The sequence below is a fragment of the Phoxinus phoxinus genome (genome assembly GCF_949152265.1).
Source record: "Phoxinus phoxinus genome assembly, chromosome: 10".
NCBI lineage: Eukaryota > Metazoa > Chordata > Actinopteri > Cypriniformes > Leuciscidae > Phoxinus > Phoxinus phoxinus.
The window spans coordinates 6,315,026-6,334,263 of record NC_136885.1 but is presented as its reverse complement, the minus strand read 5'-3'; the positions used below and the strand labels follow the sequence as shown (position 1 = coordinate 6,334,263).

Genomic DNA, 19,238 nt, shown 5'->3' with positions numbered 1-19,238 from the left:
GCGCGTGCTGGAAGAGAGAGAATTAATTATCTGTGCAATTTTCAAATAAAATTATTTTCTGTTCAAAACCAGATTTTTTCCACAAAAATCTCTTTTTGTCCCAAAAATAAGTCTGGAAAATGGGGGTGTCGTCTTATATTCAGGGTCGTCTTATATTCGGGTATATACGGTACTTGGTCAGCTTTTGCTGTAGCAGTTTCAGTGCGCTTTCAGAAACCCTCCACCCTCCCCAGCTCCACCTGTATAGATCTGCTACAGGTAATTCATGTATGTTATATACTGTATTGTACAGAAGAAGCATTTCGTGTATGCATTGTCCCGTACACCAGCAGCAATAACAGCAGCAGTGTAGCAGATCTAGTGCGCCAAGACCCAACATATCAACATTGTCATATCCATTACCATGCCAAACACTCAGAGTTGTCATGGCAGAAAAACTGTTATTTAAATGATGTCTGTGTTGAATTACAATGAGGTTCATCTTTACCAGTAACAACACATCTGTAAGTGTTTTACCACAACACTACCTGAAATGCTTTAGATTCCTGTCGGCACATGTTAGTTGCTTTTAAATAACAATCATTGTGAAATAGAATTCCTGCTATTACAAGTCTTCTGAAAAATATGGTTAGGACATTCTGAATAATCCTTTAGGAACATGTTTGTATAATAAATATGTACTTCATGAGTCCTCCATGTTTTTACCTACGATTACCATAGTTTTACAAATAATACCACAGTTAAACAATGGTTACTATACCCTGGCCTGACGGTTGTTGGTAAATGTCTAATCAAGCTATAAAAGGAACACTTGAGTAAACAATTCCAAATAAACAAAAACCTGAAAGTGCTTAGTGAAAAAAATTGCACTCAACACATCCCAACAGAAAACACAAAGCAAACCACATGTTTGTCCAGTGAGTCAGCAAGAACGGTTATACAGCACACGAGGGTGTGGTCAGCCGGGCCTGTGGTTGCTATGGGAACATGAGTCACAGTCGTGGGTAAATACACCATCTGTCCTGGACTTAGGTCAGCGTCACCCCAGCAACAGCAAAGCAAAACTCACACAGGACGCCATGCTTGAATGGACAGGGACGTCTGTGGATTTGCATCCGGACAAGTCCACACATTCCTCACCAACTTGCTAAAAATGTCGAAAACAGGCACATGCATAAACGCCTAATTAAACTAAGCACAGGCATATCTGTCCTGCCAGCAGGTCTTAAAGTGATTTATCAACTATCCTCATAGTTTCACCAGTGCAGTTCTCTTCCAAAGAACATAATGTTTTATTAACCTGAGAAAGCATCATGTGGGAATATAACGAACATATAATTTTACAGTCAGACATTTTCCGCATCTTCACTCCCTGCTGTCCTCTATACGCTCGAGTCTGTCTGAAGCGCAGCACGGCCCTGTTCGGTTAACTTAGCAGAGTGCCAGTCTGCACTATTAAAGTAAATTCATCAAATTGTTTTTGTTCTGCTTGCGTGTGCCCAGGGGAACTGAAAACAGCACATCCCTTTATGACTTTTGGTCAAACAAAATATCTCAAAAAGCTCTGGAACAACAGCCTCTATCAGCCAGGACAAACTGTCTCAAACTGAGAAAAGAAGACGTGTATTTTTTCGTACAGCTATTTAGATCGCAAATTTGACATTTAGTATAAGTGCGTAGTATACTACAAGAATACTATCAAATAAATGCTGTTCTTTTGAATTTTCTATTCATCTAAGAATCCTAAATAAAATGTGTCACAAAAATAAGCACCACAACTGTTTTCAACATTGATAATTATCAGAAATATTTCTTGAGGAATAAATCATCATATTAGAATGATTTCTGAAGGATCATGTGACACCGAAGACTCGAGTTATGATACTTAAAATTCAGCTTTGATCACAGGAAAAAAAAATGTTTTTCTTTTTGAATGTTTTTGAACAAATTTTTAAATGTATGTTCCAATAATATTTCATAATACTGTTTTACAGTATTTTGAGCATAAGAGACTGCTTTCAAAAACATTAAAAACTTACCAACCCCAAACTTTTGAACAGTATTGTATATGTTTAAATAATTGCAATAGCACAAAAATTTTTGAAAAACGACCCAGATAAAACGGGTTGTTCAATATTACTCAATACTTTTTATTGAAAGTTATTTGATTAGAGATTATTAGAGATTACACTACAAATGTACACAATTACTACTTAGGGTGTTGCTTTTTATGTATGTGTATACATACATATATTTGTATAAATTATTTTGAATAATTGTATTGATATTTCACCTAATAAACCTGTTGGTTTAGTTTACATGTTCACGTATCATGTGCTCAACAGCTGTTTTCAGTTTTCAGGGCAGATGAGCACGTCAATCATCTCAATGAGGCACTCCAGCACATATCATATTAACAGACAGGAAAACTATTGATAGTTGCAGCACGTTTCGTCTCAGTAACTGTGAGATTACCATCGATCTCCCTTTCAGATTAAATGTGCTCATAGCCAAGGCAAATCTCCTCTAGAAACAAAACCTTGCCTAAGTCGAAGAATCTGGAGTATTTTATGGTCTCTCGGTAACCTAGCCTAGGAATTCATAAATTCATTGCATTACTTTCATTAAAAGTGTTTTGATTCGGTCTCATCCTGGGAAATGTCGTCCCCCGCCCTGAGCAGTGATAATGTGTGTGTGTGCGGTGCGCTCTGCTGAAGCCTTTGATTCCCACAGAACACACATAATCTAATCATAAACAAATAAAAGCATAACGGCTGATACCTCGTGTCAGGACGTCTGTGATCATTTCTCCCTCCATTGTTATGTGACATCAAGCGTTTGTCTGCACAGCGAGACACTTCTGAAAGCTGCACAGATGTGCGTTCGTGCACGTCGTCATATACGGCCGGACATACTTTCCACAGGACATTCATTTATATTGATATTTTGGCTTTTAAAAGCACAGTTTTCATCTGATATAAAATAGCGACACGTTCTGTACAAACACAAAAGCTGAGATTAAAATAGCACTCTGCAATATAACGATATTGTAGATATAGGAGGAGTATTTGCTATATCGCAATTTTTTTGTGTTTTTTCAGTAGTTTTGGTCTTTATAGAGATCCCTATCTTTGTGGATGTCATACATCTCTCTCACACACACACTCACACACGCTATTTTCTGTAGAAACACTGTATTTGCAGGTGTATTTGTCACCCAGGATTACCTTAAAGTCACCATGAAATAAATATGTGCAATTCTTATTTCTTGCGGTATTTATTATTTAACTTTTTTAAATCCATGTCCCCTGGTAATCTTTTAATCAAAATAACTTCTCCCTCTTGCAGCGACGTCTCTTCTCTTCTCTGATGACGAGGGCGGGGCAACCTGTCACTCACACGAGATCCACCAATAGCAATCCACAACCATCCAATCACTTCCCATTGGACAAAATCAAGCCCTACATTTGTTCTTGTTTGAGAAGCAGTTTCACTCGGATATATACGGCACGATAGGGAAGAAAAGTCTATTGCAACTTCCATTTCATGCCGACGTTTTTTAGCAGTGCTAAAGAATCACAAGTGTCCATTTGCTCTGTAAACTCTACGGTTGCTTACAAAGAAATTATACAATATGCTCATTATGATTGTAGGTAATGTCATTCTAATCATCGCAGTATTTCGTCATCAACAAGAATGCAAGAACATTTTAAAACAAAACAAATAGCCAACGAACAAACATGATGAAATGTCTAACACACGACAAGTTTTTTTTCAAGTATGAAAACATGATAGCTTCTGCTATGTGATGGTCACAGCATAATCCGAACATGACGTTACACAGTTTCTAGAGTGTGTGTAAGGGTGTGGGTGTGGGAGTATGTGTGTGTGCAGCCTTCTCAGGTTACATTACAGGCGGTGTTAAAAAGGTATGATTTCTAGAGAACAATGAAAATAAACTCCACCCTAAGAAATGAAAGATGGCACAATGCAGCCTTAGACTGCAGGACGAGACGATAATGGCCCGGTTTGAAAGGCCTTAAACCTGTATATACTAGAGATCAACGTCCATCACAAAAAAACAGCGCTACCACACCCTCACTCGTCTACATCAACACTCGCTTACACCCCGAAGCGCTGCCTAACACAGCGGATCACATTCATCTACACTGCCAACTGGGATTTCTAGAGAGATTATTGAAGCATATTTAACAACAAAACACTATTTTATCATTTTTTCTAGTGCTTATATGAGTCTGTGTGTAATATGGCTGTGAAATACTTGAGGTAGAGACATCTACAGCTCTGCTGCATGTTCGGGACAGTAAGATGGGGAAACTGCAACTCACCTGTAACACACAAAGACAAAAAGCATCAGTTCACAGCCTGTGGAGTTCTGCATCTAGTTACAATAGAGTAAACACTGAGATCAACTTTGAACACCTTGAACAAATGTCCTTAAATGTCCTTAAAGCACATCAGAGAACATTCATACGGATGTCAGCGTGTGACATGTGAAGGCATTACAACAGTATGAAAGCACACATGTCCTTCACTGCGTGTTGAAGCGCTGCCCCCTGCTGAGTGTTGACTGTTACTGAGCAGACAGAAGAGACAGACTCATATCTAGTACAGTTTATCAACTATGTCTGATTAAACATGTCAGAAACAATCACCTAATGCATTTACTCTACCGTTATTTTACAGTAGATGCACTTACCTGAGAAATTACTGCAATATAAAGGTAACTACAGATAAGGTTAGGTTTAGGTGTAGGTTTAGTACCTAGTTATTACCCAGTTATTGTAATTCCTATAATAAGTACATAGTGTGCACATGATGAACAGGACTGTAAAATAAAGCGCTGCCAAAAGTTTTTGGTCAGTAAGATTTTGAAAAATGTTTTTGAAAGAAGTCTCAGTTTTCGGTCTCAAGGCTGCATTTATTTGATCAAGGATACTGTGAAAACACTAATATTGTGAAATAACTGTTTTCTATGTTATTTTAATTGTAATTTATTCCTGTGATCAAAGCTGAATTTTCAGCATCATTACTCCAGTCTTCAGTGTCACATGATCCTTCAGAAATCGTTATAATATTCTGATTTGCTGCTCAAGAAACATTTCTGATTATTATCAATGTTGAAAACAGTTGTGCTGCTTCATATTTCTGTAGAAACCGTGATACATTTTATTTTTTAGGGTTCTTTGATTAATAGAAAGTTAAAAGAACACTTTTGATTTGCATCCTTACTAAATAAAAGTAGGCTATTAATAAAAAACACAGTATATGTTCATAAAAACAATACAATATATTTTACAATGATATCCTAAACAATATATGATCTTATTTAATATACGTCATAAGAAAAATGTTAGATAAAAGCCTAAAGCTTATAATTTACAGTAAGCATTCAATCTCTTCTAATAGTATTTCGTATAATGAAGCTAAACTGTATAATTTACTGTTGTTCTTGTACAGATCGTCTACACTTAATATTTCATGTCTATTTATTTAATTTTGTTAGCCATGCAATAAGCAGGATAAAGTGCGCTCAGCGGGACATTATCCAGAAATAGAAGTGATAAAAGACTAGAGCTCAATCCCGCTGTCAGTGACGGTGTATTATCCTCGACATACTGTAATCTTCCTTCATGTACATTATATGAACACAAACACTTCTGTCCCCAATAACACCTTGGACAGAAGACGATCTTTATGTGTGTGTCTTGGTCACAGGATCATTGACTGGAAACTAACAGACATGGAAGGTCACAGATGGACACACACACACACACACACACTATCAATGTGAGCAAGGTCTCTGAACGGTGAGCTGGCACTGGCATTGAGCCGAGAGAACTTTCATCTGCAGTATTTCCATAAGCTCATCGAGCTTTACATGACATCCAGTAAATGCCAGAGCGGTCTGGGCTCAGAGTGAGATGTCATGTCCAGAACAGAGAGCGTCCGTCAGTCACAGAGACTCAGCGACAGAGACTGATCAGAGGCATGAAGTGTGTTTGCATGGATGATTCATTTCAGAAATGCCACGCAACCACAAAACAGACAGTCATTTAATCCTAATGACTCTGGTCATTTTGTTATAAACGGTGTGTGTGTGTGTGTTCTTCATTAATATCTGCACGAGTCTGTCCACCTGTTTTAAAGGATCACTGGAGATCACAAAGAATGAACACGCAGTGATAAAGTCATCAAAACTAAAAAAATATATTAAGTATGAGCATAATGTAGTGAGCAAAAAAACATTCAACAAATCCAAACCTGCTTTTACTTCATGATTCGCTCAAAATCATCCACACTTCAATAGGTCCCTTTAGTTAATGAGATAATGCATTACAGTAACTAATAATGAGTCATGCATTTATCACAGTATTTATTAAATTTCGGCAACATCTACACTGATCTGGATACATTTATTTCATGTATACAGTCTGGATTATGAAAAAAATAGGTATTTGAAAACAATGACACATGTATAGTCATGTGATGCGTATTGTATCAGATATCAAAGTTTATTTCATTTGTACAATCCTCATATTACATAAAGAAGACAGAAAATGTACTCGCAATTGACCCTTCTCAGGGAGTTTGATTGACAGGTGATCTGACCAATCATACTTCGCCATCCGCCATTTTGTCCGACAAAGCAGTCAGGAGAGTTAGTAGATTAACATGGGAGGATTTGAGCTTGAGAAGCGGAGTGTACTGACGCCTTTCCGCGGTTAAAACAACATTCCTTCTGATGTTCATTCATGTTTATTTGATGCTATAAATGAACTAGAAGGAAGAGATGATCGGTTCACGAGCAGCTTTAACTGAGGCGACACAGCGATCTGTCAGGCACATTAAAGAGCCACAATTTTTATATTGCTTATATTTGCTCGTGAACCAATCATCTCTTCCTTCTAGTTCATTAGCATCAAATAAACATGAATGAACATCAGAAGGAATGTTGTTTTAACCGTGGAAAGGCGTCAGTACACTCCGTTTCTCAAGTTCAAATCCTCCCATGGTAATCTACTAACTCTCCTGACTGCTTTGTCCGACAAAATGGCGGATGGCGAAGTATGATTGGTCAGATCACCTGTCAATCAAGCTTCCTGCGAAGGGTCAATTGCTGTCCTCCATCAGTTTCTACCAGGTAATGAACGGCGCTTGACGCACTAATAAGATGGGGAGATATTTCGCTAATAAAATGATAATGCGGAAGAATAGCGTGCCTTATATTGTCTGGTCTCTTGGTTTCATCCCAGCGAGCTTTTATTACATTTTACGCATGAGCAGTAAGATGAGTTTTATAATTTTTCCACATTTCAGGGTGGACAAGAAACTTCTGGAAAATGTTAGTGTGGATAGAGAAGGTTTTTAACAAAAAAACGGATTCATGTAAAATGCAGCCTTTTTTAACATTGTTAGTTCATGTTAGCTCACATCTATTAAACAATATTAACAAATACATCTTTTGATTCTATAAATGTAATAGTAAATGTTGGATTTAGCAATACTCTGTTCAGGTCATTTTGACCCAAAGCAACTTTATTATTATTGTTTTTAATTGAGTGTGCATCTGAGTGGTAAGACCTTGCTTAATTTCTGAATGTTAACTAAGATTAATACGTGCTTTAGAACCGTATTGTAAAGTGTTACCAAAAATAAAGCAAATTAGGCTAATTAATTTATTAAAATGCAATTTTTTAAAGAATTTTTAACACTTTTTTTTAATAAGGTTTTAAAAATCATATAATTTCTTAACTTCTGCAAATACTTAAATGGCACTGTACTGTTTTCAGATAATAGTATATATTATGTACACAAAAAGTCTTTAAAAAATCCATTACAAGAAGTTATCTGAAGTTACAGGTACTACATGCTACATACTTGCCATAGTAATAACAATAAATTATGCATAATTACATGCAACTAACCCTCAACCAAACCCTAATCCTAACCCTAACCCTATAGTAACTACATGTTGTTAATTAATTTTACTTAGAACCTAAATAAAAAATTACACTGTAACAATGACACCTTAAAATAAAGTGTAACCCTATATTTTAGTTACAGGTTACTACATGTATTTACTATAGTAATAACTGTAAAGTATTCATAGTTACAAGTCACTAACCCTAAACCAAACACTAACCATAACTCTATAGGAAGTGCAAGTAGTGAATTAAAATAGTGAAGACACTAGTGTTGAGTTGAAGCTTATTAAATCTAAAATCAATAACCTCACTATCTATCCAACTGGAGCCCTACAAATCCCATCATGCCTGTGTGTTCATATCTAATCAGCTCTACATCTGCTATCTCATTTAAAATCAACCATGATAGCTTTTAACCCTTTAAACAGAACTAAGATATCAATTTTAACACTTATATTTTTGTAGTATACTGTGTTGATCAATTACAGTAAGTTACTGTACTACAGCTAGTCAATGAAAGTATGTTTCTGACAATGGATTTGTTAGAAACTAAAGCCAATCCAGTTCCCCGCGACTCTCATATGACGCACACACGAGCAGCTTCTGTAGTCTTACACCTGCTCTCTCCGTACGGATCCACCCTCTCCATCTGCTATTCCTCCGAACACACTCATCTCCTACCTTTACTGGAGGAGTACAGGTCCATCATGCAGTGCGGTGAACAGTATTCCAGTGTTTTAATGCCTTTTCCTCGGCTCTAGTCGAACGCTCGCGTCTCGGTCCCGTGTGTGAAAGCGCTCCCCCTCCCACCCAGGTGAGTGCAGATATTCCCACACACCAGCGGCTGAGAGTTTCTTTGTAGAAAAGAGGGTGTATCAGCAAAACAGCAATAAACTCCCAGTCCAGCGCTGCGTCTTTTGTTGAAATCTAATCGGTTTAAAGGAGAGTGCACATCCCGTCTCACACACAGCCAGAAACGATCCATTACACGCAGTGAACGACCAGGCCTGTCATTTCTGCATCAGTGCTTAATCACACAATAATGACCGTTTAACAAGGTTTCCTAACAGCGCTGATTTCAGACACAGAGCAGGTGATGTGACGGAGAAAGAGACTATAAAATAGATCATTAACCCTGCGGTTGAGTGACATTATCAGAGGTTTACTGCCGATGCCATAATCATTTGATAACACAATAAACACTGGTTTACTACCGCCACAACCAGCAGTGCTCAGCCGACAGCTTCTGGCACATGCATGAAGGCAGATTGGATGCCACCACAACACACTGGGAAAGCAATTCGAGATTTTAACATTTACCAGGGTGAAAATCTCACAGACTCCCATAGTTAGTGAATTTCATGGTTTTGATTTGTCTTTACAGACCCAGCAATAAGCCTAAATTACTTCCAGTTGGTAATCGACAACATTCCTGTCACCTTTGTCGCCTTTGTCGTCTTTGGCTTTGCTTATAGGGACACTTAATATTCATCAATATTATTGATCTGCCTGCATTGACACCATTATATGAGAACTGAGCTGGACGATGACGTCACGGTTTTCTCCAGAGCGGCTATATATAAATGAACTAAATTAATAACTTTTTTACTACAAAAATTAACCATTTCTGAACTTCAGCTGGACTATGACGCTATTTTCTTATAGATCTGCTGTACAGCCGAAACAAACTCTGTTGCATTATTTTCCTGTAATCACTGTAAAGCTGATGTTCTGAAACTATCTGTATTGTAAAAAGCGCTATATAAATAAAGCTGACTTGACTTGACATCACAGATGCTGCTTCAGTTATATTAAACTTTATATTTGAAAGAAATTAATACTGTAAAGACAAAATGTTACAAAAGGTTTCTATTTCAAATAAATGCTGTTCTTTCTATTCATCAAATAATCCGCATAAATATGAAGCAGCACAACTGTTTTTAACATTGATAATAATACGAAATGTTTCTTGAGCAGCAAATCATCATATTAGAAATGTAGTATTAGTAATGATTAGTAATGTATTAGTAATGATGCTGAAAATTCAGCTTTGATCACAGGAATAAATTACATTTTAAAATATATTCACAGAAAACAGCTATTTTAAATTGTAATAAAATTTCCCAATATTACAGTTTTTACAATATTTTTGATCAAAAAACTGCAGCCTTGGTGAGCAGACTTCTTTAAAAAAAACTTGTATATTACAATATTTTAAAAAAAAATGATCAGTTAATAAAAACATATACTCTAATATTTTTTTATTAACTGACCGTTTTTTAATTATATTTTAAACATCAATCTTCTTATTAACTGTTTATTTGAATGATCAAGTTGTCAAAGGATTCCTGAGTGGCTCCCATAAATAACATCCAAACATGAAATGGTATTAAAACTGTTCTTTCTTTTCCTTTAAACAAAGCAATGCCATGATTAAGACAAAAATACTTATTAAAATAGTTTGTCACCTTCACATCATCAGTAATGTAATGCATACAGTGGAAGGGGAAGTAGTTGAAAAATAGATATGCTGTTGATGAATCGTGTCTGTTGCTGAGCATCCAGACAGATCTGTGTCATCAACAGTGACTAATGCAGTAACACTGAACAACCACAAACACAACACTGATCTGAGCTTCAGGAACTCTCCTTCACAGCATGTGTGGCCTCGGAAATCAGCACACACTCACAAAAAACAACTATTATTATGGCTGAAAACTTTTCAGCATATTCCTTTAAAGGAGAACTCCAGCGCAAAATGAACCTTTGGTCTAATTACACATTGTTACCTAGTCAATCGTTATCTGAGATTTGTTTTCATGATTATCGAATGTAAATAGTTTTATCTCTAAAAACAGTTTAGCCTAAAACGCTAGTATAACGCTAGTATATTGGGCATAGAGTAATGACAAATAAAAATCGCTTGTTAATACCACTAACAAGGCTCAAAATAGCCCCACACTAACACGGTAGCATAATGAGGGTCCCTACCTTCAAACCGAAGCATTGAGAACTTTGACAGTGTCCAGACAGTTTAATAAGAAGATATTTTATACATAGTCAACTTCGCGTATACAGGCAGAAGCCATCTTTGAAAAACAGTCTCTATCAGTCGATCTACGAACGCATATAGAATCTCATATGGTCTCGTTCACATCTCACCAGTTGGATCGGCGTTCGTAGATCGACTGATAGAGACTGTTTTTCAAAGATGGCTTCTGCCTGTATACGCGAAGTTGACTATGTATAAAATATCTTCTTATTAAACTGTCTGGACACTGACAAAGTTCTCAATGCTTCGGTTTGAAGGTAGGGACCCTCATTATGCTACCGTGTTAGTGTGGGGCTATTTTGAGCCTTGTTAGTGGTATTAACAAGCGATTTTTATTTGTCATTACTCTATGCCCAATATACTAGCATTATACTAGCATTATAGGCTAAACTGTTTTTAGAGATAAAACTATTTACATTCGATAATCATGAAAACAAATCTCAGATAACGGTTGACTAGGTAACAATGTGTAATTAGACCAAAGGTTCATTTTGCGCTGGAGTTCTCCTTTAACCATCAATAGTTGAGACCTATTTTAAAGCCACGCGGTATAATTTTTTTAGTTGATTCTTAGCAAAAAACACTTTGTTCTTTCAATATTACATGTGCTCATTCATGTGTAATTACTTCCACCAACTAATCAAGTATTCTCGTAAGCGTAGAATCTGCCATTTATAATACAACGAGCGAGTTGCTCAAACGGCGTGTTGCGCCTCCATCTTGAAAATACATTAGCCAAAGAGGGACATACCTGGAAATTCAAGCTTCGCCTTTCACGCTTTCACACTCGGTAGCACCGAATGCGAGGGGGAGATTTGAAGATTGAGGATCACGCCTATTCTCGAGTATTTGTGACAGAGTCGCCAAGCAAGCGGAAGAAAGAATTAAAACAACAACGCGACCGGCAAATCAACAAGACCAAAGTCAATATTGGAGTGTCTTTTCCAAGATGGAAAGAGCTCATGAGGAGCAAGGATTTAAAAGGGACGCTGAAGTTGCCTGCTTTCTTCTCGACAGGTAATTCAGCATATTTGTGTAAATTCAAAGTTTTATAGTTGCTTGGCTAACTATAGCATGGTTGTGCATAACGCTAGAGCGACGTCTAGGTAACCTCATCTCTTGGAGGAACACTCATGGACGAAGTCGAACTGGAAGCCATGTTAGTCTGGGAATAATACGCCACCGTAGGAGTTAAAACGCCCTCGAATGGGAGGGGCTAGAAAGTAATATTCAGTTGTCATATACAATTTCACTGCTAGATGAGAGAAAATATTACACAGTGTAGCTTTAAGGGAATACAGTGTTTTAGAACAGCAAGTCTGCATAATTAAAGGGCAGTTTTCAATCTATAAAACATACTTTTTGCCATGCTTGACACTTTTTAGTCATACAAATAATTACCATACCTAACTTTTCAGTACGTTTTTATTAAATTTTTTTAATCTTATTAAAGCAAACAAGGTTTAAAGTTAATGTCTTAACACTTATCAGCTTATCAACACTTTTCAAATGCCTTTGACTGGCCACTGCATTCATCCGCTCAACAGAAACATGTGTGATTGGTTGTAAGTCTCAATACCACAAAACATCTCTGATGCAACGTGAGCAGATCTAAATGTCAATTTCACATTTCACTTTAATCGCGATAGTCATCAATTCAGTTGAATTGATAATGGGTAAATTTTTTGTCCCTCTTGAATTTAGGGGGCATTTTGGTGGCATTTTTGCTCCAAGCCGTTCATTTCTGACCCTGATCTGCACTGATCTCATACATGCCTCTCTGCCACCCAGTTGATGGAAATACATTGTAGCGACGCAGAACTTGAATCCCTGCGGTCACATGGGTGAGTGAACGAGAACCTCGGATAACTACCTGTTGGCAGATTAATAAATCAAAAATGAGGAAAAACAAATAAGGGCTTAATAAAACCTCATATTTTAAGATGTCTCTCTGCTTCATTAATTCCCAGCCTGCACCACTGGAGCAGCGCCAGACACTTTAATGGTCCCATCCAATGAACATCCGGAAACAATGAGAAAAGGAGTGAAAACAGACTAAAGCTGTTCAAACTCACAAGTTAAAACACTGACTGCACTGTTTCCCTTCACACTCAAAAACACTGGCTCTTTTCACAAAGTACTTGTCATGCAGCTTTAATTATTATTTTGCCTGAATGTAGAGCTATAATCTAAGAAATACATAAGCAGTTTACTACAGATTACCAACTCAGTAAAAAATGAATGACTCTATAGAGCATTGCTGATCACATGTCTAAGAAACATTTTGTTGTGTCTGTATAATATTGGTGTGATTGATGGTCACAATAACAATAGAATATTAAAACTGACATATTCAACTGTATCCTTAACAAATATTTAGAAGGTTTGGAGCCTCATAATAAGGTTAAAAGTAAGTGAACTTTGACACCATAGCCTAAATTTAAAGGTTGCAAGAAAACACTGATATAGCACTTTAAAGGAATAGCTAAATAAATAAATAAAATTGCCTTCTAAATCTTTTGTTCTTCCAAAATGTTTTTACAAGAGAAGTTCTGCCTAATTTCTTTATGAATGATGACAGAATTTTTATTTTGACTGAAAATTTCAGTGGCAATAAAACCTTTTTTTTGTAATTTAGGATTACAAGCAACTAAGCCTTAGGATTTTGTGTACAATTTCAACAATTGGTTGAACACTGTTAGGAAGAAAGAGCTTCCTAGTGACTAAAAATTACAGACAGCTGTAAATTATTCACATCCGCTTATAAACTACCGCTCAAAAGTTTGGGATCAGTAAGATTTTCAATTATTTCAAAGAAGTCTCTTACATTCACCAGGGCTGCATTTATTTGATGGAAAAATACAGTAAAAACAATGACATTGTGATAATACCGTTTTCTATGTGAATATATTTTAAAATGTGATTGATTCCTGTGATGCAAAGCTGAATTTTCAGCATCATTACTCCAGTCTTCAGTGTCACATGATCCTTCAGAAATCATTCTAATATTCTGATTTGCTGCTTAAGAAACTCTCTTAAATAGTACTGTTTATTTTTGAAGAAAGCTAAAAAAGGTAAGAGTCACAACGCTGCGAACACAACAGTCGGTCTTTCATCTCAATAGGAACAGATTACACACAAGTAAACACATCTGTAAATCTTCACATGGACTCCATGCTGTCTTCCTGCCTTTGTTATGAACCTCTTTGAGCTCCGAGTCAACAGACTAAACACACACACACACACACACGCATGAGGGAATACTCACAAACGCACACACATGCACGTGTACAAAATGAGCTTTAAATGAGCTTTAAACTGTCCTCTAACACTGCTGCTGCTGGAAATGTGCAGTGTTTGAGCAGAAGATGGCGGTGTTTTAACTGGAAACCACTAAAACTAATGGTTTCTGGCTTTTTTAGAACTTACTGACTCAAAATAAAAATAAGTACTTACTCAAAATAAAAATTAAAATGGTTGTCCAGTGATGCAACAAAAAATCTATAATAAAACATCCTGTTGTTCATGGTTTGTTGTGTTTGTGGCTGGTTAAATAATTTTTAGTTATCACTTGTTTTATTGCATCACACCTGGTTAGAACAGCATTTGTTCTCCGGGTATAATATTCAATCCGTTATGAAAGGTCTAAAATTCATCTCGATCTGATACTACAAGGATCTGCACCAGAGTAACAACAAGCGAGGAAACTCAGATTCAACTATAGGCCACTGGACAAGAGAACAAATAAAGACATATTGATGTCAATTTGTGTGCCATTTGAAGCTGGCATGACTACTTGCACGACCTTTGTTGCCAAGTACAGCCTGCCAACTCATACCCACTGAATACTAACCACAGGTACAGTGTCTGTCCAAGAGAGCCTGCACTACCTCAATACTGGTTTACCAAGAACAGAGATTTTGTGCTTCAGTTCCAAGACCACCAGAATGACTAATAAACAAATGAGTCAGGGCTCGGTGAGAACGGCCGCGTTAGACCCTGATGATACAGGCATCATTCAGGACTTAAGGGGGTGATGAACTGAGAAACCAACTTTTCCTTGAGCTTTTGACATATAAGAATACTATGAGAATATCCTGTAAGTTTCAGAACTGAAAACTTCCTTGTTAGTCCAATAAAGGCTTGTATTGACACCAGGCCCAGCGAACGACAGGTTTTTTAAAGTGGGGATCTATGACGTCAAAGGGTATCAAACACTGCCTCTGCAGAAGAAGATCAACGCCTACTTCAACACCGCCTGTATAGCCCCGCCCACCGATGCGCGCATTACATGAAACTCATTATAATATGCAAAACTGTTATCCAATCATAGCAGTGGGCGTTCACTTCCAAGTCTTGTGGCACGCCCATAAAAACCGCCCATAGAAAATAGCCTATTACTTGTTCATTTTTATGTTTTTGAATGTAAAAACCAAGCGAACGAAATAAGTTGACCTCAGACAACAATATACCTTTTTTTAAAGCCAGTTCATAACCCCTTTAAAGAGCTCCTATTATGTTTTTTTACATGTTCATCTTTCTTTACTGTGTAATGTTTCTGTTTGAGCGTGAAAAAGATCTGCAAAATTACAAAGTCAAAAGCACAGAGTCCCTCCAAATGATTTACTCTACATCAGTGTCAGTGTTTCTGAACTCCCTGAAACAACACTGTAGTCTTGAGTTTTCTTCCAGGAACGAACACGTCACAATATTTGTGTATATCACAATATTCTCATTTAAATAGTTCCCGCTCAAGGCAGCAAAAAAAAAATGTGTGGTCTGGTTGAGTTACATTAGTAGTGTGTTGAAACTCACGGTTATGGTAAAGAGTGGGAGATTTCCGTAACACGCTAGAAGCAGTTGACCAATCACAACACACTGGTCCAGCCCACCAATCAAAGAACATTGTGTTTTTCAGAAGGAGGGGCTTCACAGAGACTGAAATAAACCAGTGCGTTTCCCAAAAGCACAGTTGGACATGTCGCAAGTTCCGTCGTTATCGGCATCGTTCAATGAGTCGGTGTTTCCCAAAACAATAGTTCAATGAACATTCAGCATTGCAAAGTTGTGTGTTTGGAACGACAGCACTCGACCTGTGGTTAGAAGCAGAGTTTCTTGTTTGCATGACATGTGGACTTAATGAATCCCTATCTTGGGGAAGATAAGCAAGCTGACATTCAGTACGATCTATACAATTAATTTTTAATACAAATTTCATTTGACGTTTGTCAAGAGTTCCAGCCACCGGAAACACTAACTGATAAAGTGAGTCGTACAAAACCTTTATTTTTTTAGCAAACTTTGTGTACACAATGTTGTCAATGCTGGAGTTCATGTGTAGAGCCCCTGGTGATACTTCAAGCACAGTTTCATGTTGTGTCGAGCCACCTTAGTGTTTTAAAAATGGCTTTTTGACCGAAAACGAAAATACGGTCAAACATAAAAGTGGCGTTTCCATTCTAATTATGCTTTTACACCAAAGTTTGACTCGGGTAGATTAACAAAAAGAGCCTAGGTTCAATTTTAGCGAGAGTAATCCTTTAAAGCGTAATTTTTTGAAGAGTGCGTATGTGCGTACATGCTCTAGTATGTAAGAACGAGCCTATGATTGAATCTGGAAATAAAGCAAAATAACTAAAAATAAAAATTGTCCTCAGATGCCATGTTCGTAATTTAAAGCAAAAATTCTGCCATTAATTTGATTTTAAACTAATTATTACTCTATCTGTGTGGCATTAACCAATGTGTATGAAAGACAAATTTGCAACAATATGGTATCGGGAAACAGTTGTGACTAGCTAGTTGATTTGTTCAACCACAGGTTACTATGTTTTTCTTCCAGATGTACAGTATTGGTGGTCATTTGTTTTGTGGGCATATGTACATTTATTATTCATTGAAAAATAAATAAAAACACAACAGTCATCCTCAGATGGAAAAACAATGCCTTGCTAAGCAATTAGGCTGAGCACAATACATCTTTTGGCACAACACATGAATGCAATCATCCTTGTGGGCTTCATCCGTATGGAAAACAAGGCTGAGCACAGCCAATGAAGGGAAAGCTGAACGGGAAGTGGAAGAATGTGGACTTCCCAGAGGATACTTACAGGAAAGCCCTGGGATTCCCTCCCGGTCTAAGAGCCCCTGCTATATCTGGCAGTGTGCGTCAGTGCCAATGACGAGAGACGTGACTGACCAGTGTGTGTGAGGTGCGAGAAATAGCAACACCCTATGAAACTTTATAGACATCACTGTAGATAGGTTAAAAAATAAAAGAGTTGATCTATAAATATCTTCAGCTCAATATCCATAGAGATCCATACGTTTTACTTCTGTAATCACTGCAACTTCCTCTACGCTAGTATGCCATCTAAATGTTTTTGCAAAAAGTCTCTTATGCTCAACATGCATTTATTTGGTAATATTGTGAAATATTACGATTCAAATAACTGTTTTCTATGTGAATATATATTTTAACTTAATTTATTCCTCCAGAAATCATTCTAATGCTCAATTTACTGCACAAGAAAGATTTCTTATTATCAATGTTGAAAACAGTTGTGCTGCTTCATATTTTGGTGGAAACCATGATACAATTTTTTTCAGAGTTATTTGATAAATAGTTAGTTCAAAAGCATTTATTTAAAATAAAAACCTTTTTTAACCTTATAAATGTCACATTTGCACACTTATCTGTTTCTTTGCTGAATAAAAGTATTAAGTTCTTTAAAAAACTATTGAACAGTAGCATAAATATTGAGTGAAATAGGTTTTCTGTCTACATTTTGTGAGATGCCTTCACGCAGGAGTGGGCCGGTCTAAACTTTCCCTCTTTTGCAGATTTAATTTTGTCTTCACCACATAGCCCACTGACCTGGGAAAAGGCACATAGTTGACTTCTGAGCATGTGGAATGTGCTGTCACGGTTAAACTTAGCAACATGACGTGATTTAATATGCAAGAAGACCTTCACAGAGAGGGTCGAGTATTCACAGACGGTCTATAATGAATGTCTGCTGAGAGAAAACTGAAAGTTTCACTGTGACACGATGGTTTCACGCAGTCTGATTCTGGCTGTTCTCTGAGACGAGAATAAACCAAGCGGGTGATAAATCTTTTTCACGTTAGCTTGCGGGATGAGGCAAATATCGTGAAAATCCTCACACACTCCAAAGGGAGGTGAATGCCTGCATTTGTGACGATATCAATCCAGCCTGCTAACCCTGAGCATGTATAAGCTCAGACAGGACATTTACAATGTGAAACTAACCATTACAGTACCTAAAGTTTGGAAACTTTTTTCTTTTTTTTACAAGTCTCTTATGCTCACTGTTTTCTATTTGAATATATTTGAATATATGTGCTGTGATCAAAGCTGAATTTTCAGCATCATTACTCCAGTCTTCAGTGTCACATGACCCTTCAGAAATCATCCTAATATGATTTGGGTCTCAGGTAACATTTCTCATTATTATTATTAATGTTGAAAACAGGTAATAATTTAGCTAGCTCTCCTTCTGAGGAACTGGGAGTGAAGCAGAACTGTAATAGAGAAGTCACACACACAGATCTGGGCCACTGCTTAATCTCTCGCCCCCTTTTTCTTTATTTTTCGTCTTCTTTACTTCCTCTGAGAAGTGCGTTTGGGTACAAGAGGTTGTTTTTAGAGAGGAATAAAAATGACTGGCATCAGGTTAAGCTTGGCATTTGTGGCTATTATTTAGGCTCATTATCTAAACTGAGCTTGGGCCAACTCCTTACCCTGAAAAGTAAAGTGAGCTTGCTTTACTATAGACTGAGAAGCCTGATGTTCAGCTCCCTGATCAAATATTTTAGAAGTAGAGCTGGACAGTTGACTTGAGTAGACTGAATAACAGTCATTATAATCTCTTCTCTGTCACTTCCTCCAGGTTTGGATGTTACGTGAGCTCTCCTTGCTTATATTGTTAGATGCAGGTCATGGGCTTAGCTGAGGCTTTGTCTATTTACTGGTGGCTCTGCTCTAACGGGGCCAAGACTCTCCTTTTATTTAAGCATAGAAGCTTCAGGACCTTCCTAACACTGTTATAGGAGCAAAGTGTTGCAAGGGTCCCGCTTGCCCACTGACACTTTAATTGCTCAGAGACGACAAGACCTTAGAGCTTAGTCCTTAGGTTGTTAGTTTGTGACCTTGGCGTAGTTGGTATGGTGGCCCCATAGCGTTGTATGGCAAGCCGGCCCGGGGATGAGAGCCG

General features: G+C 37.3%; 1 protein-coding gene across 1 annotated transcript in view; it reads right to left on the bottom strand.

Annotated features, from left to right (window-relative positions):
• Positions 1-1,937: 1,937 nt before the first annotated feature.
• Positions 1,938-19,238, bottom strand: part of LOC307005117 (uncharacterized protein) — a 69,279-nt gene continuing 51,978 nt past the window's right edge. The window contains exon 3 of the mRNA XM_079624935.1: positions 1,938-4,349. Coding sequence (XP_079481061.1) covers positions 4,240-4,349 — 110 coding nt within the window. The 3' untranslated portion in view covers positions 1,938-4,239. The remainder of the gene's footprint in view (positions 4,350-19,238) is intronic.